Below are 24,219 nucleotides of genomic sequence, written 5' to 3'. Positions count from 1 at the left end.
TTTCTAAAGAGATGTACTTTAACTAAAGTGATAAAGCTGATTTAACTAGTAGATATCTTAGGAGCTATTGCAAGAAACTTACTTTTGTACTTAAGATGAGAATAAACAACACTGAAAACTGAGTCACTGCTGCTTTCTTGTCTGCTGCTACCCTGGGAATATTACACATGGCTGACTGATAAGATGGTTCTTTCAAGTAATAAAGATTATCCCAGGGCCAGGAAGGTGGCTCAGTGGTAGAGTGCTTGCCTTGCATGCATGCGGCCCTGGGTTTGATCCCTCAGCACCACATAAGCAGAAAAAGCTGGAAGCGGCGCTGTGGATCAAGTAGTAGAGTGCTAGACTTGAGCTGAAGAGGGACAGTACCCAGGCCCAGAGTTCAGGCTTCACAACCGATTATCCTAATGAGGCAGCATCATTCCAAACCATCCATGAAAGGTCACTGGGGGTCACAGAGTGCTTATATTTTACTTCTCAAGATTAGATAAACTTTCCCCAAAGCTTTAAGTATAAATAAGTTAAGGAAATGGGCTAAAAGTGACAAAAAATAAATGGCTCGAAGTGACGAGAAGGGCAAGGAGAAGCCACACACAGACCCTGGAGCCTTGGCAGGCCCTGAAAATGCCTGGACCCATCACTGTGCTAGCCACCATTTTCTCAAGGTAACCTCCGTTCTAGATACTGCTTTTAAGAAAATAGGTGCCTGGACAAACTGTTTTGTGTCCAGTTAAGTGATCATTTTAAGTAGCACTTAAAATGGCAAGCCTGGTGACCTTGAAACATAATTTGTGAGAGGCCCCACGCTTTGACAAGGTGAACAGGCAGGACTGGTGCTAAGTGGCCATCAAAATACCATATTCACTGTTCATGAATCTTTCAAGGAGATGAATATGGATGTCTCCAGCTATTATGGCAGCATTTAGTTCAAGCCCAGGTTTCTGGCTACCTCAAGAATTTTATGTAGCAGCTCAGGAACTCCTTCAAGGGCCATAGATGTGTTATGGTAGTCTCGATGTTGAAGAACTGTGTATACCATCTCAGGATCGCCAGTGCTCACAGCCTCATGTAAGACTGGAAAATAAAAGGGGGACGTTAATGGCCAAGTCTTCTCATACATGCTGATCAATTCTAAGTCTTCTCATACTTTCCAATCAATTCCAAAAAGCCAGTCTGAAAAGCTATCTGTACAGATTGAAGACCAATATTTGCCTCAAAGAGGGACAAAGGCTGCATGCAGCTGGACCCTGACTTCTGATTGCTAGCTCACAGCTATGTAAAAGCAAACAGGCACCCATAGCCTCCAGATCCTAGCTCCCTTTTCACTGCTGGTTCTGAAGCCCTGACAGGGGAAACCCTGTCAGCAAACCCTCACTATGTGCTCACACACTGAGATTACTTGTAGTTAATTAGGTAGAACTGCACTTACTTATGAGTATATCCTTGCTTGGCTAATAGTAATAGAGCTTGAAAAAAAATGACAAAATGCCAAGATTTCACAGACTCAGAAGAGACTGTCTCTAACAATGATTTCTTTTTTCTTTATTTATTTTTGTTGGTCGTGGGGCTTGAACTCTGGACCTTGGCACTGTCCCTCAGCCCTTCAGCTCAAGACTAGTACTCTACCACTTGAGCCACAGCGCCACTTCTGGTTTCCTGAGTGGTTTATTGGAGATAAGAGTCTCACAGACTTTCCTGCTCGGGCTAGCTTTGAACCGAGATCCTCAGATCTCAGCCTCCTGAGTAGCTAGGATTACAGGTGTGAGCTATGGGCACCTGGCTCTTTTTTATTTTTGCCTACTCTGATGGACTCAGTGGGGATCTGACCATATTTTCAGGTTAAAATTGGCTTCAGAATTCATGTATAATGGGACAAGTTTGCATGAGAGCTTTCTACAAGAGCCATCACCCTTTACCAAGGGATCAGGTCACTGTGCTATAGACCTGTCAGCCCTGCCTGGCAGCAGCCCCGTTCTCATCGCCTTGCCCCTAACCCTGACCCTAGAAAAGGTCAACTGAGTACTGAGAATGTGGGTTAGTGGTAGAGTGCTTGCCTAGCATGCATGAAGCCTAGGTTCAATTCCTCAGTACCACATAAACAGAAAAAGCTGGAAATGGTGCTGTGGCTCAAGTGGGAGAGTGCTGACCTTGAGCAAAAGAAGCTCAAGGACAGTGCTTAGGCCCTGAGTTCAAGCCCCATGACCGACCAACCAAAAAAAAAAAAAAAAAGTTCAACTGACTTGGAAGAAAATCATGATTGAAACTAGTCTTTTTCAGAAAGAGGAAGTAAAATGAATGACTTGAAATTACTTTTTGAAGTATACTTACCTGTCCATCCCTGGCCATTTTCTTTGGTCACATCTGCTTTATGTCGGAGCAAGACCCGAGCAGATTCCAAATGTCCCAAAGAAACTGCAAGGTGCAATAATGTTCGACCTCGAGGATCCAGAGCCTCCACATTCTGTAAAATAAAACACTGGCACTAAATACACCTAGATACTTAAGAATATAACATGCTTGAGAGCTGCCTTAAGTACAAAGAGGAGAAAATGGTATTTACACACTAATTACAGCAATATGTTAAGGCACATTTGAAATATGAGTTTAGGGACTATAAATAAAGATAATTACTGTCTCTTTTTAAAACTTTTTTTTTTTTTTGCTGGTCCTGGGCTTGAACTCTGGGCCTGGGCACTGTCACTCAGCTCTTCAACTCAAGGCTAGTGCTCTACCACTTGAGCCACAGCGCCACTTCTGGCTTTTTCTGCTTATGTGGTGCTGAGAAATCGAGCCCAGGGCCTCATGCATGCAAGGTAAGTACTCTACCACTGAGCCACCTTCCCAGCCCCTTAAAACCTTTATTTAAGCGATGAGTTTCTCTTTGTATAAAAGCTTAATAGTTACACATGACTTTTAGCCTTACATCATCTACTACAACCTAAATCTCTTGTTAGCACTCAAATCTAAGAAAGGTTAGAGGCTCTCACAAAGTACAGTCAGCTACTACACAGAGCACCAAAGTACAGGACATACTCAAAACTCAAAACACAGACGATAATCCATGTCAGAATAAAATTATATCCTGTAGATAGATTCACACAAAAATCTTCTTTCATGGATGTGTACTGAGTTCTAAGTACCCTGGAGTAGTGCATGACCTCCAGGGGCATTGTGGGTCCCCCTGATTATGGGTGTGCTGTGTGGTCTGCCAGGCACATCTGCAGATGACACATGTCACTTCATCCATCCTGGACATCTTTCCTGGAGCTAGACATACAAATCTGGCCTTTAGCTCTTCATCCCAATTCTGCTATTCGGCCCTTCTTTCAGTGCCATGTGGGAGCTACAAAGGCAAGCTGCAGATTCTCTGACGCACTGCCTGCAGTAAGGCTCTGAAAGTTCTTCCAAGGACACGAAGAACTGCTCCACAGCAGTTTTGGCAGTCCTAAGCCATTTTTAAGTGTCACAGCACTTCTTAGGGAATGTGCTTTATCTTGTTTGAAAAGGCTGGATGCCCCAGGGCACTCACTAAAGTCTCCAAAGACATACAACGTGCCACTTAGGAAGCAAGTGGGACTCTGAGTAGACAACTCTTCTGTTTTACTAAAATTATGTCACTCAAGGAATAGGAAAAGTGGTTGAAAGCGCTGCTAGCTGAGAACCAGGCCTTCTGGACCAGTCCCAGGTCTTAGTGCTCTCCCAGGTGCTGAAATACAGTAAGCCCCTTTTCCAGAGCTGGGGGGTGCGTGGAGGGGGAGAACGGCGGAGACACATATGCCATATATTCCAGAAGTCCCAGTGGATGCCTAAAATAAAGCCTAGGACCAGCTTCTATGTGTACATGGCATTTTTCCTGCGCACACATGTGTGGGATAAATGAACAATTTCCCCTCGGCACTTGAAGGAAGCAGTTTTCAGCATCTCTCTGGTATCAGGATTCTTGTGTGCTTTGGGGCCCTTGTGGAGAAAAATCAGATACTGAGCTATCACCACAATGGTGAATCTGATAGTGAAAGTGGTACCGTGACTGAGGGGTGGACAGCAGATGAAGTGTTGGTTCGCTCCACAAAGGGACAAATCACATCTCCGGCAGGATGGAACAGGATGACTGGAGATTCCAACATGCTACTCACAGCATGCAATTAAAAGAAGCACTGTGGGCTGGGAAGGTGGCTCAGTGGTAGAGAGCTTGCCTTGCATGCCTGAGGCCCTGGGTTCGATTCCTCAGCACCACATAAGCAAAATGAAAAAAGCCGGAAGTGGCGCTGTGGCTCAAGTGGTAGAGCGCTAGCCTTGAGCTGAAGAGCTGAGGGACAGTGCCCAGGCCCAGAGTTCAGGCCCCACGACTGGACCCCCCCCCCCAAAAAAAAAAGAAGCACTGTTTATTTCTGCAATTTTATATTTCCTATTTTCAGACTGTGATCGGCCACAGATACATGAGATCTCAAAAAGTGATGTCTGGCAAAGGGGAGACTACTGTAGCATTGTGTCTCCTGACACAGTGGGGGTCACAGCACCTTTTCCCAAGAGAATGGCTTATCTATCACACCAAAGAAATTGAGAACTCCAAAAGGCAGAGCTCTGCTACATGATTCTCTAACTTGCATTCAGTAACTATTTTCCTGAAAAAAATAACAGGGTTATAAACTTAGGAGCTATGAACAAAGCAGGAAAGAAATAATTATTGGATTCATTATCTTCCTATATCTCTATCGTATAAACTAAACCTTCAAGTTCAATTAAATGAAGAAGGGAAAGGAAAACTTACTAGCTTACTGTATGAGCCCAGTATTACCCTGATGATGAATGTATCATAGGAAAACTGTGGTACTATTATCTCTTATATGAATATAAATGAATAACTCTCCAACAGTCTGTCATGATGGAACATACCTATAATTCCAACATTCAGGAGGCGGAGGTAGAAGAGCTCAAGTAAAAGCCAGCCTAGGCTACATATTAAGAATCCATCTTGGGGCTGGGAAGGTGGCTCAGTGGTAGAGTGCTTGCCTTGCATGCATGAGGCCCTGGGCTCTACATAAGCAGAAAAAGCCAGAAGTGGAGCTGTGGCTCAAGTGGTAGAAAAATAGCCTTGAGCTGAAGAGCTGAGGGATAATGCCAGGCCCAGAGTTCAGGCCCCACAACCAAAAAAAAAGAATCCATCTCAATGCTGGGGGCCAGTAGCTCATGCCTATAATCCTATCTACTCAGGAAGAAGAGATCTGAGGATTGTGGTTCAAAGCCATCCCAGGCAGGAAAGCATGTTAAGACTCATAACTACAATTAACCACCCAAAAGCCAGATGTAGAGCAGTGTAAAGGTCCAGCTAGAACTGGCACCAAAAAAAAAAAAAAAAAAAAAAAGAATGGTGGATTTAGAATAAGTTCAACTTCCTAGGTTTAAATTCTGACTCAGACAGTGAAGTATGTACCTGAGCCTCTCTTCCCATCTCGAATATGGGACTCAGAGGAGTCTCGCCACAGAAGGCTAGTGTCCAAAATAAATTCATAACTACACATGTGCGTGTGTGCACACACGCACGCACGCGCGCACGCGCACACACACACACACACACACACACACACACCACTACTACTACCACCACCACCCTCACCACCACCAACAACACTGCAGCACAGCACTGCAAGAGTTAGCTTCCAGGGTCACTCTCCTCATCTTTACAAGATTAAATACCGGGGCTAGGAAGATGGCTCAGTGGTAGAGTGCTTGCCTTGCATGCATGAGGCCCTGGGTTCGATTCTTCAGCACCACATAGATGGTAAAAGCCAGAAGTAGTGCTGTGGCTCAAGCAGTAGAGCGCTAGCCTTCAGCTGAAGACCTGAGGGACAGTGCCCAGGCCCAATGACTGACAAAAAAAAAAAAAAGATTAAGTACCAAACTCAGACTCAAATAGTTAAGAATTTCCAGGTGGTGCGAGCAGAACATTCAACCAGTCATGAAGGGCCTGTGCAACTTCCCTGTCTGAGCCCCTTTGATGGCGAAGATGAGGGGTTATGACAGTCAAGCTTCCCCATCAAGATGTGCACGTCAGTGTCTCCTCCCTAGAAGAAACTGCTAGACTATGAGATGTCCCATAATAATAGCTGATAACAACATTAAACCACCTAGCCAAGCATGATGGCATTCACTTATAAACCCAGCTACTCAGAAGGTGGAGGTAAAAGGGTCACAGTCTGAAGCCAGCCCAGGCCAAATCAAAAGACTCTAGTTGAAAAACACAAAACAAAACAAAAGCAAAAGGATTGGGAGATCTAGTGGTAGTGTCCTGAATTCTATACCCAGAACTAGAGGAAAAAGCACACTAAACCAAACCAAAAAAACTTAGCAAGTATGAATATTCTTCCTCAACCTTACATAAGGGCATTAAGAACATAAAGTTTACTCTAGGAAAGTCATCTTAAAGATTTTAATTCCCAAATTTCAATACAAATGTCCTTAAAGTTTGCACAGAGAGCCAGGGGATAGTGGCTCATGCTTATAATCCTAGCTACTTCAGAGCCTGAGATCTGAAGATCATGGTTTGAAGCCAGCCCACGTAGTAAAGTCTGTGAGACTTTTATCTCAGTTAAGCTGGGCTCAATTGGCACAGCCTTGAGCAAAAAAGCTCAGGGACAGCGCCCAGGCCCTGAGTTCAAGCCCCAGGACTGACATACAAAGAAAAAAAAAGTGCAGGGAATTTTCAATAGCTACTTTTATCACATTTTACAGGCAGAAAGATTACTATGTCACACTTTAGATTATAAACCAAGACTTTGTTCTTGTTTTAATGAACATTTAGCTCTTAACTTCACCTCCAAGGATTGTAAAAAGCCTGCTGTTTTCAGCAATCAGGATTGAAAGAGTATAGTTTGGCTTAAGTGAGAACAAGAGGTCTTGAGTTCAAGCTCCAGTACCAGCACCAGTTTAAAAAAAAAAAAGTGTGGTTTAATGATAATGAAACTTTTTTTATTCAATAGGACTTTAATTCTCTCATTTTTTTAATATTGCATAAGCGGGGCAGCTACAATAATGAAAGGTACAGATAACAATTTCTGTCCCCTAAAAACCAGAACTACTGGGGTTGTTTCCTTCCCTCTTTGGATTGTTAGGCAAGTGTCTACCACTAAGCTGCACCTAACACTCCTTGTATGTTGCCAGGCTGGCCTCAAGCTTGTGTTTCTCCCATGTCAGCTTCAAGTGAAGCTGAGATCATAGGCATGCACCAGGATAGAAATGGTGAGACACAGATGTAAGAGTAAGCCAGGTGCCAGTGGTTCACGCCTGTAATCCTAGCTACTCAGGAGGCTGAGATCTGAGAATTGCAGTTCAAAGCCAGTCTGGGCAGGAAAACCCATGAGACTCTTATCTCCAATAAACCACCAGAAAATGGGAAGTGGCATTGTGGCTCAAGTGGTAGAGTGCTTGCCTTGAGCTGAAGAGCTGAGGAACAGTGCCCAGACCTCGAGTTCAAGCCTGAAGATAGGGGCAGTGAGGGGGGGAAAAGTAAAAAAAAATCTTGGAGACTGCCCTGGCTCTGGGCCGTGTCTAGAAATAGAATAAGAATTAAATCATCAGGTATACTGGGATACCTAATGGTGAGTCATTTTGTCTAGGGGCATGTGCCATATCACCTTAACAATTAAATAGTTACTGTGTCATCTAATTGATTACAGTGACTCTTATAAACCCTTGCTCTGCTATTTTTTTTTTCTAAGACAGAGTCTTGCTAAAGTGTCCAGGTGAGCCTCCAAGGTACATCTTCCTGCCTCAGGCTCCAGAGTTGTCTGGATCATAGGCAGGTAGCTCCATTGCCCAGTGTGGAATTCTTTTTTAGATGAAAAAAATGACTTTTTGACATCCAGCAGATGCTTAACCAACTTTAAATAAACATGGCAGGCTGCAAGCACGCACTTAGCAATAATGGGTCAAATGGGGTGACGTTGACCTTGCACAATTTTTTACCAACCTGAAGAGAACCAAGGCTCCCTTTCCTCTAAAAGTTCATGACAATTATTACAGGGTCAATTTGAAGCCATTCAAAAACAAGTCTTTAACACTCTGGATAAAATGAATGGAGCTAAAGATAAAAATTATACTTAAGGGGCTGGGAAGGTGGCTCAGTGGTAGAGAGCTTGCCTTGCATGCCTGAGGCCCTGGGTTCGATTCCCCAGCACCACATAAGCAAAAAGAAAAAGCCGGAAGTGGAGCTATGGCTCAAGTGGTAGAACGCTAGCCTTGAGCTGAAGAGCTGAAGGGCAGCGCCCAGGCCCAGAGTTCAGGCCCCACGACTGGACCCAAAAAAAAAAGAATTATACTTAATCTCAGGAGCAGTTACAAATCCTTATCCTACTTCCTGAATTTGTTAGTTTGTAACTAGAGGGCACCAACACCTACTGGAGTTGCTGGCCTTTAAAACAAGGTTTCTCCAAGGTACTATGACATTCAGAACAGATTAATTCCCTGCTGAGGGTGGCTGCCTAGTGCATTGTGGGACTAGCAGCATCCCTGGCCTTGACTCAACTAAGATACCAGTACAGCAGCTCCTCCTCCTCAGGTACCACCAAAAATGTCTCCATACATTACCAAATGTCAGGGTGAGAGGTGGGGCGCTCTCTCTCTCTCTCTCTCTCTCCCTCCCTCCCTCTTCCTCCCTTCCTCCCCCCCCTCTCTGTGTCAAAATCGCCTCCAACTGAAAACCACTTCTTTAGAAAGATGGCAATAAATAAAAGATAAAGAATCAAAACATGTTAGAACAGGAAGGGATTTTAAAGGACCCTGAGCACCAATGATTCTCAAACTTTCCCATGGACCAGCCTCCCTGAAAGATTGTTAATTACTTATTGCTAAGCCTCCCCCTCCCCCCTCCCCCCTCGAATCATCAATAATAGAGTCCAGTACTGAGTTTGCATACATCCCCATCAACTTCCTCATTCTAAAAATCTGTTATTACGGGCCTCACAATAAAAAAAAAAAAAAAAAAAAAAGCCATGGCCAAGGTCACAGGGCAAGTTAGAACCTGGTCTTAAAAAAAGAAAAGAAAAGAAAAGAAAAGACAAGAACCAAGCTCTTTCTCGGAAGAATGGGTGGAATACGGTGTGTGTGTGAGTGTGTGTGTAGTTCCTAAGTCTTTTGAGTCAGTTGGTTAAGATTGCATTCTGCAGCTAGCCGCCCTGAGATAAAATGCCGACTTGGTATTAATGAACAGAGCGGCAGCAACTAACCTCTGGGAGCCTCAGTTTCCTTCCCAGTCAGCTAGAATAATACCAACACCTCTCACCGACCGACCTACCTACCTACCTACCTACCTACCCACCCACCCCCTGGCGTTCTTGGCAAGGTTACAAGGATAATGACAAAAGAGGAGAAGAAGAAAAGCCCTCGGCACAGGGCCTGGCATACAGCAAGCGCCCGGTACATGCCCTACTGTGATTACTGTCCCGCGATCGCAAAGCCCAAGGCGAGGGCGAGACCCCTCGGCACTGAAGGCTGGAAACCCCCCGGCTCCCTCCGCCCCCCACCTCACCTGGTCCCGCAGCTCCTTCTCCAGCTGCCGGTAGTCGTTGTTCCAGACCAGGAGGTGCAGGGGAAACTGACCGCGGGCGTCGCGGGCCGAGGACATGGCGAGGATGCCGCGGCCCGGATGGCCGGCCGGCCCACGAGCCTCAACCCGGGAGGGGTCTCCGGCGCCTGCCTGTCTGTTCGTCCGTCCGGCGGCTGCCGATCTAGAGAACTCCGGCAAGCGGACGGACGAAGAGAGCGATACTCCGTCCGCCGCCTGGCAAGCGGGTGCGGGGCGCGCGAAAGGCCAAGGGTCGCGGGCCGGGTCGGGGACCGGGTCGGCCGCGCCCACCCCGCGCCCCGACGCGCTCGCGCCCTCGCTGACAGCTCCGGAACCGACTTCTGCGACCCGAACTGCCCCAAACTGGGAAGTACGGAGAGCGAACCACTGCGCACCGCAGTGAGGGGGGAACAAGGACCTGCAACGGGTCCCAGACCCACCCGATCCCACCCATCGCCAATCCAACACCACGAATCGTAATGAAAGCACGAGGCAGATCTTCAGTTCCCGGAGTTGGCTCGAGATCTCAAGGAGGAAAGCTCAGTTTTACCCGTCACGAGGAAATAACCCTCCTGCTCGAGGCACCTGAGTTGGTTCGCTCCACAACTGGGCCTCTTCCATTGACTCTGCAGTGGAGGGTGGGGGGGAAGATGACAACAGCGGCTTGGACCAAACCATTCTGGCTACTGGCATCCTTGCCAGCTTTTTGGACCAGTGCAGATCCTTCCATGACTGGTCAGGAGCCATTTTGGAAGTGGGCAACACCAAATAATTTTCAAGGGTGGATCTTTAAAACCCTAGGGAAGTGGCTTCAGGTAGCTGAATAATAATAGATCTACCTTTTTATATTTCTCAGCCTTGGAACATTTTTATTTATTTTTTTGGTGCTGGTCCTAGGGCTTGAACTCAGGGCCTGGGTGCTGTCCCAGGCCTTTTTTGCTGAGGGCTAGTGTTCTAGTTCGTGAGCCACAGCTTCCCTTCCGGGTTTTTTGGTAGTTTAGTGTAGGAAAGAGTCTCACAAATTTTTCTAGCCCTGACTGGCTTCATGTGCAAGTTATCCAATGCTTCGTAGGATAATGAACAGCCCTAGCCTCCCTATCCTCAAAACACAACTCCAGAAATTTCCAGAGAAACACTGTTCTATATTCCAAAGTTATGATTTAGTTACCTCCAGGGGTGGTTTATTCCACATGTGTACCAGTGTGTGTGTGAGGAGGGCATGCATGCATGCCTAGCCTGGGGCATGAACTCAGACGCTAGACACTGGTCCCTTAGCCTTTTCACTCAAGTCTTGTGCTCAACCATTTGAATCACAGCTCCGCTTCTGGCTTTTGTGTGTGTGTGTGTGAAAATACTGTTCAGAGGGCACTTCTGGCTTTTTGATGGTTAATTGATAATAAGAGTTTCACAGACTTTCCTGGCCAGGCTGGCCTCAAACTGTGATCCTCAGATCTCAACCTCCCAAGTAACCAGGATTACAGGTGTGAGCCATCAGCACACATGAGTACCATTTTTAAGCTAGCCAAAATTGGATTTGGGGTTATGACTCAAAGGACTAACCCAGTTTGCAAAACTTCAAATTCATCTTTGACTCAATGAAAACCAAGTCCTTCTTCTGTCCAGCTGTCTATAACTAGACCACATAGCTGAGTAAAATTATTCCATGCATCCTGAAAACATTCCTCTTGCCTTTTCTGCATTATTTCCATTAAGCTTTTCAGATGACTGCAACAGCTGTCGAAGAATCCTGTTCTAATCCATTTTCCATCCGTGTGGATTGGAGCCCAGAAGATTTGTGAGTTGAGCTAAAACAGGGTACAGGAACATTTGGATGACACCCAGAGGCTCTAACTGTGGAAAGTGTGGAAATTACATGTTTATTTCTATATTACATACACACTTATCACTGGAGAGACGAACTCTACACTAACACTGCTGAAGCCTCTTCTTGGGACATCTCATTCTTTCAAAAGTCTTACGATACTTATTCATTTCTTTTCAACATCCCATGCTTAATCAATACTGCTAAAGTATCATTAGTCTGAAACACCACAATGGCAGTGGCCACATCTATTTGACTTACCTAAAACCAAAACAGTAGCTGACCTGCAGGAAGCATCCAGTATTTGCTGAACAAAGGTCATAGTTGTGTTTACATGTAATGCATGCAGTGCTGTGTGTGTGGCTCAAATGGTAGAGTCCCTTCCTGGGTTCAAATCCCAATACCAACAGAAGCAAAGAAACAAAAGGTAACATAATAACTATTCACTAGTTAGGCTCACCTATTTTCCCACTAATCTCATTTTATTGTATTTTACTCATAGCATCTGGTTAATCATTCTAGGTTAGCTATTCTAATTCTTGAATCCCAAGTAGAAATTATGAAACAAGGATAATATGGAGAATAATAGGAGCTATGATTAATTGAAGGCTTTACCATGGAGCAAACATACCTCATTTTCTCATAACTTACTCCATTTCTCCTTAGCCATGAAGTATTTTACTTATTCTATTGTAGATCTACCTCAATAGAATATAAGCTCTCTGCTGTTTGGCCAGCGCCTGGAACAGTGTGTAGAATATATTAAGTACTCAAGTATTTGTTGATTAAAGGAAAGACTAAGTGAACTTGTCTTTGTGATACTGTGGTACTGGTCTGTCATAAGATAGTGCTGCTTCCTCTGTTAGGAATCCGAGCTGGGAGCAGGAGAACCTCTTCTAGCAAGGAAGATCCAAATACATGCAGCCTTCACAGAGGATGCTGGATCAGGCACCTGCCCTCACTCAAGATGGCGATCAGGAAGCATGCCCTTTCCGGTCACATGGCCTGCCAATCGCAGGCAGGCCCCGCCCCGCGCGTGCGCGTTGCGCTGCGGCTTGTGAGGCGCTGAGGGGAGAGGCGCCGCTGCCAGCGCTGCCGCCGCGACCCGTTAGAGCGGAAGCGCTGCCGCCGCCTCAGCCGCAGTTGCCTTCGCTGTCCTGGGGTCCCTGGGTCCCGGCAGGTGGAGGCTGGAGCCATGTCGAAGCGGCTCCGGAGCAGCGACGTGTGTGCTGACTGCAGTGGGCCGGGTGAGTCTCAGCAGCCGGGCCCGCTCCCTTCTTGCTCTCCCGGCCCGGACCCCCACACCCCGGGGCCGCCCCCTCGGGCCGGGTGGGTCCTGCCGCCGAGCCCCGCGCTCCGAGGCCGGGGTTCTAGTTAGTGGAGCCCCGGGGTGGCCTTGGGACGGGACTGGTCCCGGGCCTGTCAGCCGGCCGGGCCGGGGGCCGCCGCCCGCTGCTCCCTCTCGCCGCCTCCGTCTAGCCCCTCGCTCGGTTCCAGGCTGGCCAGGGAGGCGGCGGGGCCGAGGCCGGGCTTGCAGCCGCTCCCTGACAGGAAGGGTTTGGGCAATCCACGGGAAGGCTAATTTACAGAAGTAAAATGCGGGCGTTCTCCCTGCTGCGCCCCCCCCCCCCCCCAGGCTGCAGGTGTCACCACTCACCGGACGCACCCCCTCGGACCCCGAAAGGCGACCCTGAACTGAGACGTTCCCGGATTCCCTTGTGGAGGGAGGGTCCCCGGTGATGACTGCCCTGCTCCGGACCTCCCGGCAGCCCCTCTCCACGGGGAGAAGCTCCGCGTCGGGGTCTGGTGGACAGTAATCAGCACTTAGGAGCCCACGCATGGCTTAAGTTTAGTGGATCCGTAGGGCCTAGGTTCACACTAAATGTTGCTTTTGGATGACCTTGGATTCGTGACTTCTCTTCTCCAGAGCCTTGATTTCCTCATTTTTTCCGATGGGGATAAGTGGGAACACAATGCTCAGTGGTTAGGAAGATTCAATGGATACTCTTAGGAGCCACCTAAGTTTTGTTTTGTTTTGGGTCCTCTTTCGTATTATGTTATTCCGTTTCAGTGCCATAAAGCTAGAGTTTCATTCGAAGCTACAACATTAATTACAACTTACCAAACACAGTCACTGGTGATGTAAACATGTTAGGGGCTTCGAAAAGCCACAGCCACTTTTTCCAAGGCAGCATAACTGGATTTAAAGATCCGATCTGTTTTAGCAGTTGGGCCCAAAGTGATAGATCTTGCACGGTCTATGTTGTTTTTCATCCTTGGACCTATTAGATTTGAGTTTGAAGTGATTTAAATGTCAGGTGGCTTTCTTGGCACACCAATGTCCAATAAACCATCTTAATTAAATCATTGAACAGCAGTGCCTTTGCAGCTGTTCTGATTTTCGCCTTGTCATTTAGAAGGAAAGACTTGATTTTAAATAGTACTGTGATAACTCATATGATTATTTCATGGCTTGAGTACTGCAGGTGGTGGTAACGGTTTTCTTCACAGGATGAGGAGTTTTTGAAAGAGGTGTTTTTATAAACCAAGTTTATACAAACTCTATGGTTCTCTACGAAGGATATGTTTAGAGAAAACATTTTTTTTCTTTGTTCCACTTCCTTTTCTTGCCTGTTTTCAGTTGAACTTTTTGTGATGCATTGGATTCACATGTGTCTAATGTCAGACTTCCTCTTGAGATCCATAGTCTTCTACTTCTCAAGGGATTATCTGGGGCAAAGGTAAATTTGCTTCTCCATTGGCACTCTGAAGTGCTATCTTTCACTTTTGGAGTGTTTTGTGCTTTTCAGAAGAGTTTCTCTTCCATTGTATGGTTTTAGTTGTCTTGAATGTCTAATCTACAGGGACTTGAGTCACTTCCTTCCTGTTTTGAATATAATGAGGCTACCTTGAAATGCTCTGTGAACTGAGTAGCTAGGAATTTATGCTGCCTTTTCTGCATTGTCCTAGTGAAATAGCTACCTTTGAGATACTAATGCTGAGGTCTTCTCCCAGAAAATGCTAATGGGCCTACTTTCTTTCATATAGAATTTCCTAAGATTTGAGAAGGCACATTTTTTTTTAATGATTTGTGGTGTCTGTATATGCCACATTAAATAGTCTCAGCATAAAACATCCAGGTAAACTAAGCTTTCATCCAGCCTCACTCATATGTACTCAGTTTTGTTTTTTCTATGTTAATATTCTTCCTGTGGATTCTGATTTATGATGATTAAATGATTAACAGAGAACCTCATTTAATATATGTTAAATCCTTATCATCTTGTTCCTGTTAATTTCTCCAAGAATACTATGTGCAAAGCAAAATTATGCTTTCAATCTTTTTTTTTTTTTTGGGGGGGGGTCGGTCGTGGGGCCTGAACTCTGGGCCTGGGCACTGTCCCTCAGCTCTTCAGCTCAAGGCTAGCACTCTACCACTTGAGCCACAGTGCCACTTCCGGCTTTTTTCATTTTGCTTATGTGGTGCTGAGGAATCGAACCCAGGGCCTCAGGCATACAAGGCAAGCGCTCTACCACTGAGCCACCTTCCCAGCCCCGTTTTCAATCTTGTCAGTAGTACTACCTGTAAAAAATTATGTTCTTGCCTAAGATGTATATGTGTGCCTCTGTGTGTGTGTGTGTGTGTGTGTGTGTGTGTGTGTGTGTGTGTGTGTGTGTGTGTTTGTATGTATGTGTCTGCTGATACTGAGGCTTGAACTCAGCCTCAAGCTCTTGCTGTTTTTTTTTGTTCATGGCTGGAGCTTTACCATGCCTCTAGTTCCATGTTTTTATGTGTCTTTATAAGGGATTCTTCATCTTAATGTTTCCTATCTAAGGGGAAAAAAGGGTAACTTAAGGATGACATCGGAGTATTCACGGTTATGTCACTGAATGATTTATGGAAGCATTTAACTATGATGTCTTATTTACTTTTAAGATCTAATTGACTAATTTGTGTGTGTGTGAGTGTGTGTGTGCCAACACACACATGTGAGTGTGCCAGTACTGGAGCTTCATCTCAGACCTTGTACTCTCATTGAGCTTTTTCTGCTCTTGGCTGATGCTCTACCACTTGAGCCACCCCTTCAGTGCAGCTTTTTTGCTGGTTAATTGGAGACAGTCTTTTGGACTTCTCTGTTCTAGCTGGCTTTGAACAGACATCCTGAGATCTTAGCCTCCTGAGTAGCTAGGATTACACATACGAGCCACCAGTGCCTGGTACATTTCTTTTTCTCTTTTGAATCAAGGTCTCATCATGGAGCCCAGGGAGGCTCAAATTCCAGATGCTCTTGTCTTAGCCTCCTGAGTGCTGTACACCACCATGTCCAGCAGTTTTTTTTTTTAATTTAGTTTATTTATAAGTGTGTCTGTGTCCTGGGGACAGTCCTCACAAAAGCTTGGCAAATGGTGAGCCACGTTCCTGATTGTGTTTGTGTATGTGCGTGTGTTTGCCAGAACCTAGCTAGAACCCAGGCTATCCCTTAGCGCTTCCCTCCCCCCCACCCCCCCCATTAAGGGCTAGTGCTCTACTACTTGAGCCACAGCTCTTATTTCCAGCTTTTTAGTAGTTAGTTGGAGATAAGAGTCTCATAATTTTTCTGCCAAGACTGGCTTTGGACCTCAGATCTTGGCCTCCTAAGGAGCTGCCAGTGCCTACCTATATGTTTATGTTTTAAATTTATTCAAGTATAACAAACTTGGAATTACCTGGAAACTCCACTAATATTTCCACTGGAATTGTATGGTGTTCACATGAAATATTCAATATTTTAAGTATTTCCAACCATAAACTTTCTCCAATGATCATTTTAGCTTTTTAGAAAATAATTCACAAAAGCTATAACCGCTAACATTACTGAATATTGATGTATAGAGGCCATTTACTTGCTCTTTATATTGTCATCTCCCTGTGATGTGTTTTATACTTATTTAACATACAGGGAATATACTCAAAATAGTAACTTGCCTGAGATTACTGTGCAATAAGTGTCCGAGTTGGGATTCAAAGCATGGACTGCTTGTCTCCAGATCCAGCCTCTTTTTTTCTTTTTGGTCAGTTATGGGGCTGGGCACTGTCCCTGAGCTCTTCAGCTCAAGGCTAGTATGCTACCACTTGAGCCACAGTGCCACTTCCAGCCTTTTTTTCTGTTTATGTGGTGCTGAGGAATTGAACCAGGGCCTCATGCATGCGAAGAAAGCGCTCTACTGTTGAACCACCTTCCTGGCCCCAGATCCAGCCTCTTTACCACTACACTTTCTGGCTCCTACGATTTATCTGATTGAAATCCCATAACTTTTCATTATATGGTTCATGAAAGGGTTTGGATAAACAGTTACCAAAAAATGGTAAAGATGATGTGAATGCATTTTAGAGATTTTTGTGGACAATTGAAGAATTTTAAAATATAACCCTTAGACTAGGCAGTTTGAGTGGCACCTACTATCACCCCTCTGTGAATCTGATGAAGTGTGCAAGGCTTGTCTGTAAATATTTGGCTTCTAAGTGCTCAGATTCCCCCTGTTCGCCTGATACAAATTATTCCTTGTTTGAAAGAAGGTCTAATGAAATTCTGTGGGATTTGAAAGGATAAGTAAGTACTGTATGCAGCTGGGCGATGGTGGCTCATGCCTGTAATCCTAGCTTCTCAGGAGGCTGAGATCTGAGGATCATGGTTCAAAGCCAGCCCGGGCAAGGAAGTCCATGAGACTCTATCTCTAATAAACCACTCAGAAAACTGGAAGTGGAGCTGTGGCTCAAGTGGTAGCATGCTTGCCTTGAGCTGAAGAGCTGAGGGTTAGTGCATAGACCCAGAGTTCAAGCCCCACCACGACAAAAAAAAATTTTTTTTACTCCTTCCCCCTCCCCCCCCAGATCAGTTGTAAGCTTAGACTCTGAAGTTTGCTTAAAACAGTGGTAATCAAAGAGCATTGCCTAGTGGAGGGGGCCATATTTCCCTGCCCTCAGACCATGGCAGCTGAGTGGTTTTATAGTTCTGTTACTCACAGCTTTCTGTTAGCAGATAGATGTGTTGACTTCTTCCCGTGGGTTGGGGCAGCAGTTGTTTCTCTGTTTACTGTAGACACCACTAGGTGGATAATCAAAATTATATTGTTTTGCTCTATGTGGAGATGAAGCCAGAATGATTCATCTGTATTCTCTCAGTTTGCTTCTCTGACATAAAATGAAAGTACATACATCTGAGATTGTAGATCCACAATCAGGTACCCCTAAACCAGAAAGAAAGTAGCTGCTTATTTGGGGCTGTTAGTTTCAGCTAACAATTTACCTGGTCAGCCAAGGTAGGTGGTATCAGCAGACAAGATCTCCAGCTTGATATGTTAGTGAGTATACCAAACAAAATGCCTTGTTTTTCTGGGGTGGGGGGGTTGGGGTCGGGGAAACACACAGGAAAAAACCTAAGTCATCTTTTGCCTTCTTGAAATATAGTAGCACTGGGATCCTTGCCAATGAGATTTCATTCTCTTCCAGATCCTTCCTGGGCATCAGTAAATAGGGGAACTTTTATATGTGACGAGTGTTGCAGCGTTCATCGGAGTCTAGGGCGTCATATCTCCCAAGTAAGGCATCTTAAACACACGCCGTGGCCTCCAACACTGCTTCAGGTAAAGGATAAGAGTTCTTACAATTCATAATTTATGTTTGAACCCTTTTTTGTTAACAAATAAGATTTCTCTTCATGTACTTCTTAGGTCTCATAAACTATTTGCATCATAATTGAATAGAAGTGCTTTGCCCATTAATTCTACATATAGTATAAATATTTTCCAGTACTGAATTCCTCATTTAGGACTTTTTTCTCTCCTGACATAAATCTTGTACCAAAGGTTCTTTTTTTCTTTTCTTTTCTTTTTTTTTTTGCCAGTTCTGGGGCTTGAACTCAGGGCCTGGGCACTGTCTCTGAGCTTCTTTTTGCTCAAAGCTAGCAATCTATCACTTGGGCCACAGTGCCACTTTTGGCTTTTTCTGTGTATATGGTACTGAGGAATCAAACCAACGGCTTCATGCTTGCTAGGCAAGCACTCTACTGCTAAGCCATATTCCCAACCCAAAGGTTCAGTTTTATGCAGAGGTAAATAAATAGAAATCTAACATTTAAAATATGCAAGTAGAATTTTCAATAGTATTTTTCTGCTGACTTTCTAAACTGTTACTAGAAATAGTTTATAGTCAATCTTCCCACATACTGTGTGCTCAGTGTTCTGAACACTGCTTCCTGAGAAATTTTATTTATTTTAATGTTTTTTGTTAGTCCTGGGGCTTGAACTCACGGCCTGGGGCACTGTCGCTGAGCTTTTTGCTCAACGCTAGCACTCTACCACTTTGAGCTACAGTTACACTTCCAGTTTTGGGTGGTTAATTTAGAGATAAGCGTTTCACAGACTTTGTGCCTAGGCTGGCTTTGAATTGTGATCCTTGGATCTCAGCCTTGTGAGTAGCTAGGATTACAGGAGTGAGCCACCAGTATCCTGAGAAACTTCTTACTAATATTTTGTTCCTGAATACCTGCTAATACTTTTAAAAACTTTTTTTTTCTACTTAGTTGGACCAGAATTCCAGTGAAATTTCTGAAACATTTTACTTAAATTTTCTTAAAGCTGTCATTAACTAGTCAAAGACCAAATGAAGGTTACGTGTTTTGATGGCATGCCTAATACTTTGTTGAGTGGACTCTTATTTCAGTTCTGATGTCGCATCACTTGTACTCCTATGTTGGATATGTATTCAAGTTCTCTTGGAAATTGATTAAATGTGTTTTGCTTTATTTGTCTTCTGTGACAGCTGCATACCATTTCCTTTTAGCTTGCCTGAATGAACCAGGGACCAGTGCACATGGGTTTGGATCTCTGATATAAATGTGAAAAGCAGATGGGGTCATTTAAGTGTCATTCTTTGAAATGAAATTGAGATGTTGTTTGCTTAGATATTTTGTTTAGACACTTCCAATATCCTAGTCTCATGTGAATAGGAATGCATTGCTCTTAGGTCTATTTAAAAAGCCACACTGGCCAGGCACTATGGCTCAAGCCTGTAATCCTTCCAACTCAGGAGGCTGAGGATCTGAGGATTGTAGTTCAAAGCCAGCCTGAACAGCAAAGTCCATGATACTCTTATCTCCAACTAACCACCAAAAAGCCAAAAGTGGAGCTGTAGCCAAAAGTGGTAGAGTGCTAGCCTTGAGTAAAAAAGCTCAGGGACAGTACCTTGTTCCTGAGTTCAAGCCCCATGACAGACCAAAAAAAAAAAAAAAAAATCCTAAGACCCATAAGCCAGCAGTGTTACTCAAGATGCATACTATACTCAATATTTGCTTTAATGGTTGCATACAAAACTACTGGTACATCAGACCATAGTTGTTAATAAAAGTTCTTTAAAATGTGTATATTTTAAGAAAAGTAAGTGAATAGTACTCAGGGTATGTGAGTAAAACAGTATTTGTTCAGGCTTGGAAAACATTACTGGTGTCAAAGTTTATACTTCTTTTATCTACTTCTATGTTTGTATGTGTACAGTACAACCGAACCCATTTATGGATTTAGCTATCCTGCTTGTTGGAATTGAATCCTGCATAGGGTCTTCTACACTCTAAAATCAGAAAACAATGATATGAATGGTATGCCAAACATGTTAGTATTTATAATTTCTGTCACTGATTCCCTTCAAATATTTGTGGAAAGAATTTAAGATACATAATTTCATACTGCTTCATTTTAGATGGTTGAGACCTTGTATAACAATGGTGCTAACTCTATATGGGAGCATTCTTTGCTGGACCCTGCCTCTATTATGAGTGGAAGACGTAAAGCTAATCCACAGGATAAAGTACAGTGAGTGGAATGTTTATAAATACTTCTATTTCTTCACAACAAATGGGGTGTGCTGAAAGTGCAGCTATTTTTGATCAGCCTCCACAAGGGGAGGCAGGGCGGGGCAGCTGCTGGAAGCTTGGACTGAAGCAGGCAGGACCCTTCCACTTCTCCATGGCTACCTGACATGAGTTAGTGATCTCACCACTTGGGGGCCAAGACTTGCTTGTAATCAGACTTAAAAAGAAGGGGAAAGCTAGTTTGGAACACCATTCCGCCTGATTCCTCACCTGTAAGATGGAACTAACTGCCACTTCCTCCTAAGTTTACAGTGAATTAAGAAAATTACACAGAGAAGAGGCATGCTATAAAAAGCAGTTATTCTGCAGACCCACCATTATAATGACTAATGTATGTTTTCAGACTTCAGGCCTTCAACACTGCTGAAACCTATTCCATCTTTGTTCGTTTTATTCTCGAGTAGGGGGTGGGGGATGTGGGTTACTTCCTCTTCTTACAATACAAAGAATGGGAAATGCTGAATCTGAACTGCAAGTGAACTGTTTTTGTTGTTGTTTTGTTTTGTTTTGTTTTTGAACCAGTCCCAATAAAGCAGAATTCATCAGAGCCAAGTATCAGATGTTAGCATTTGTCCACCGCTTGCCCTGCCGTGATGATGATAGTGTGACTGCCAAAGACCTTAGTAAGGTGGGTCGCATTTAAAATACCGTCTCTAAACAAGCTGTATGGTGACTTGAAAAAATAGAAGGAATACAGAAGAAAAAAATTTCATTTTTGTACACTTAATACCAGCTTTTTTTGTAATCATTTTTGTCTTTAATCTTAAGTTAAACGGCAGCCATTCCTCCAGATAGAGGTACAGAGCAAAGAGAAAACAAGTGTCTAGAAACCTTTTCTTTTTTCCTACATGGTTTTTAAATTATATTGTGTTTAATTTGGAAATAGAAGCCACGTTTGTTTCTAGAAGAGACTAGAAAGTTTACAGGATGATTGATTGTTTCTGAAAAGGACTAGAGAATGAAATAGCAAAGGAAGAGGGCTGAGTTCTTCAGAGTTCTAGGTCGCATAGTGAGAAGAGTTTTCAGAAAGTAGGCTACAACTGAAAGCTATGCTATACAAGATGGTTTATTGTATTTGTAAACTAAGCAGATGGTATTCTCCTTTTGTTTGTTTGTTTTTGCCAGTCGTGTTGCTTGAACTCAGGGCCTGAGCACTGTCCCTGAGCTTCTTTAGCTCAAGGCTAGCAATCTACCACTTGAGCCACTTCCAGTGCTACTTCCAGTTTTTTCTGTTTATGTGGTGCTGAGGAATCGAACCCAGTGCTCCATGCATGCTAGGCAAGCACTCTACCACTAAGCCACATTCCCATCCCCAGATGGTATTCTTTATGTGGGTCTTAGAATGTTTTTGAGAGATGCTATGAAAAAAGATGTATCTTTTTTATTTGAAGCAGTGCTTTTGACATATGTTCGCAGAGCTTGGGCACTCACAGTTCAGAATACTCTTTACCAAAACAAAAACATCCAAGGAAAAAAAAACCAACTTATGTGTAGGTGTTAGAGTAGTTATTATTATTCCTATAATGAAGGTTATTATATCTTGGCTAATCCCAGGTAGATGTGAAGGAAGGAGATTCATGTTTTGAAAGGTTGAGCTTTTCTATGATGATATGGTGTGAGGCAGAGACCTGTAGTTGACATAGTGTACAATTTAAAGCCCTAGGCTCAATAACAATGAAAGCAGCTAATTATAACAGCATCTGAGTTCACTGAGCATTTTCTTTTTTTTCTTTTTGGGGGCGGGGGTGGTCCGGTCGTGGGGCCTGAAATCTGGGCCTGGGTGCTGTCCCTTAGCTCTTCAGCTCAAGGCTAGTGCTCTACCACTTGAGCCACAGTGCCACTTCCGGCTTTTTTCTTTTTGCTTATGTGGTGCTGAGGAATCAAACCCAGGGCCTTAGGCATGCAAGGCAAGCGCTCTACCACTGAGCCACCTTCCCAGCCCTCACTGAGCATTTTCTATGTACTAGGCTCAATGGTAGGCTCTTTATTATTGAATTCTTACAATAGCCCTGTTGATAGATTTTTTTTTATCACTACTTTGAAGATTTTTTATTTTTCCCAGTCCTGGGGCTTAAACTCAGGGCCTGGGCACTGTCCCTGAGCTTCTTTCGCTCAAGGCTAGCACTCTACTAAAGTCACAGAGCCACTTCTGGCTTTTTCTTTGTATGTGGTACTGAGGAATCGAACCCAGGGCTTCATGCATGCCAGGCAAGCACTCTACCACTAAGCCACATTCCCAGCCCTTTATCACCACTTTAGAGATAAGGAAACTGAGGTTTCATCAACTTAAAGAACTTTCTCGAGGGGCTGGGGGTTTAGCCCAGTGGAAGGGCGCCCGCTCAGTGCACGCAAGGCCCTGGGTTCGGTCCTCAGCCCTGGGGGAAAAAAAAAAAAAGAACTTTCTCGAGATCACAAAACTTGAAGAGGATAGGGTTTGAAAATTCACGTCCCTCAAGAGTAGTTACTAGTAGTTGCTCATACTGCTTTTCCCTTAGGTTCTAATGGTGCTACTTTCTTGACTGAGTCCTGCCTTTTAGCAGATTAGCTCTAGTTTCAAAGCTCTGGTTTCCTTATCAGTAGTAAAGACCTGGTGCTCAAGAGAGAGGGTGTTCCATCTATTATACTTAGCCGAATAAAGATTATGTGTTACTAATGTAACATATTAAAATAGGCTGCCAGCTGTTCTGGTACATAATTCCTGATGCTTTTAACAAATACTCTTGTTTGTTTGTTTTTTGTGTATATTTTAGCAACTTCATTCAAGCGTGAGAACAGGGAATCTTGAAACCTGTCTGAGACTGCTATCTTTAGGAGCCCAGGCCAACTTCTTTCATCCTGTAAGAAAATACCTATTGATTCTGATAATAAATTGAAACTGAGTAGTGTTTGTAGATTTTAGTTTACGTAATTTGTTATTTATTTATTTTTGTCGGTCATGGGACTTGAACTCAGGGCCTGGGAACTGTCCCTGAGCTTTTCTGCTCAGGCTAGTGCTCTACCACTTTGAACCACGGATCTACTTTCAGTTTTTGGTAATTGGAGAAAAGAGGCTCACAATCATTCCTGCCAGGGCAAGCTTGGAACCGCAATCCTTAGATCTCAGCCTCCTGAAGATCTAGGATTATAAACATGAGCCACCAGCTCCCGGATTGTGTGATTTGCCTTTTAATTTTTTTAAATATATTTTTATTGTGAAAATACTGTACAGAAGGGTTGCCTTTTAATTTTGACTTTCAATTAATGATCCTTAGGAAAAAGGAAACACCCCACTCCATGTCGCTTCAAAAGCAGGACAGATTTTACAAGCTGAGTTGTTGGCAGTATATGGCGCTGACCCAGGCACCCAGGATTCTAGTGGGAAAACTCCTGTTGATTATGCAAGGTAGGAGGCCAATATTCTTGCCACTTCTCTCTTTTACAGTGGATATAACTTACTGCTAAGTCATGAAATTGTGATTGATTAATATTTAACCCCTTTAAAGATTTATATATATATATATTTTTTGGTCGGTCATGGGGCTTGAATTCTGGGCCTGGGCGCTGTCCCTCAGCTCTTCAGCTCAAGGCGAGCGCTCTACCACTTGAGCTACAGCACCACTTCCGGTTTTCTGGTGGTTTATTGGAGATAGGAGTCTCACAGTCTCTCCTGCCCAGGTTGGCTTTGAACCGCGATACTCAGATCTCAGCCTCCTGAGTAGCTAGGATTACAGGCGTGAGCCACCAGCGCCCAGCTAAAGATTTATATTTTATTTTGCAAATGAAGACATTTCAAATTATTAAGGTTTGCCTGGCAGAGTCACAGAAGGGTAGAATCATAAACCATTGTGTTTAGCTTCCCATTTTTTTATTTGATCCTGTATGGCACAATGGTGTTTGATTTGTAGTTGGAGTATAAGTCAGTTATCAAGAATTACACAGGTCTGGTGGTGTAAGAT

General features: G+C 44.0%; 2 protein-coding genes across 13 annotated transcripts in view; one reads left to right on the top strand and one right to left on the bottom strand.

Annotated features, from left to right (window-relative positions):
• Window positions 1–9,865, bottom strand: part of Ankrd13a (ankyrin repeat domain 13A) — a 30,518-nt gene extending 20,653 nt beyond the window's left edge. For all 3 annotated transcript variants that reach the window (XM_042669572.1, XM_042669574.1, XM_042669573.1), the window contains exons 1-3: window positions 9,521–9,865; window positions 2,326–2,458; window positions 947–1,071 (exon numbers count right to left, since the gene is read on the bottom strand). In XM_042669572.1, coding sequence (XP_042525506.1) covers window positions 947–1,071; window positions 2,326–2,458; window positions 9,521–9,616 — 354 coding nt within the window. In that variant the 5' untranslated portion in view covers window positions 9,617–9,865. The remainder of the gene's footprint in view (window positions 1–946; window positions 1,072–2,325; window positions 2,459–9,520) is intronic.
• Window positions 9,866–12,454: 2,589 nt separating this feature from the next.
• The window catches only part of Git2 (GIT ArfGAP 2), a 53,106-nt gene continuing 41,341 nt past the window's right edge, over window positions 12,455–24,219 (top strand). For all 10 annotated transcript variants that reach the window (XM_042669563.1, XM_042669559.1, XM_042669565.1 and 7 more), the window contains exons 1-6: window positions 12,455–12,625; window positions 17,869–18,002; window positions 20,113–20,225; window positions 20,807–20,912; window positions 23,035–23,121; window positions 23,536–23,666. In XM_042669563.1, the coding sequence (XP_042525497.1) occupies window positions 12,574–12,625; window positions 17,869–18,002; window positions 20,113–20,225; window positions 20,807–20,912; window positions 23,035–23,121; window positions 23,536–23,666 (623 nt within the window). In that variant the 5' untranslated portion in view covers window positions 12,455–12,573. The remainder of the gene's footprint in view (window positions 12,626–17,868; window positions 18,003–20,112; window positions 20,226–20,806; window positions 20,913–23,034; window positions 23,122–23,535; window positions 23,667–24,219) is intronic.

Source organism: Dipodomys spectabilis, unplaced genomic scaffold (genome assembly GCF_019054845.1).
Source record: "Dipodomys spectabilis isolate Male_0828 unplaced genomic scaffold, ASM1905484v1 ptg000499l, whole genome shotgun sequence".
Lineage (NCBI taxonomy): Eukaryota > Metazoa > Chordata > Mammalia > Rodentia > Heteromyidae > Dipodomys > Dipodomys spectabilis.
The sequence above is the reverse complement of the archived record's forward strand: the minus strand, read 5'-3'. Positions and strand labels throughout refer to the sequence as shown.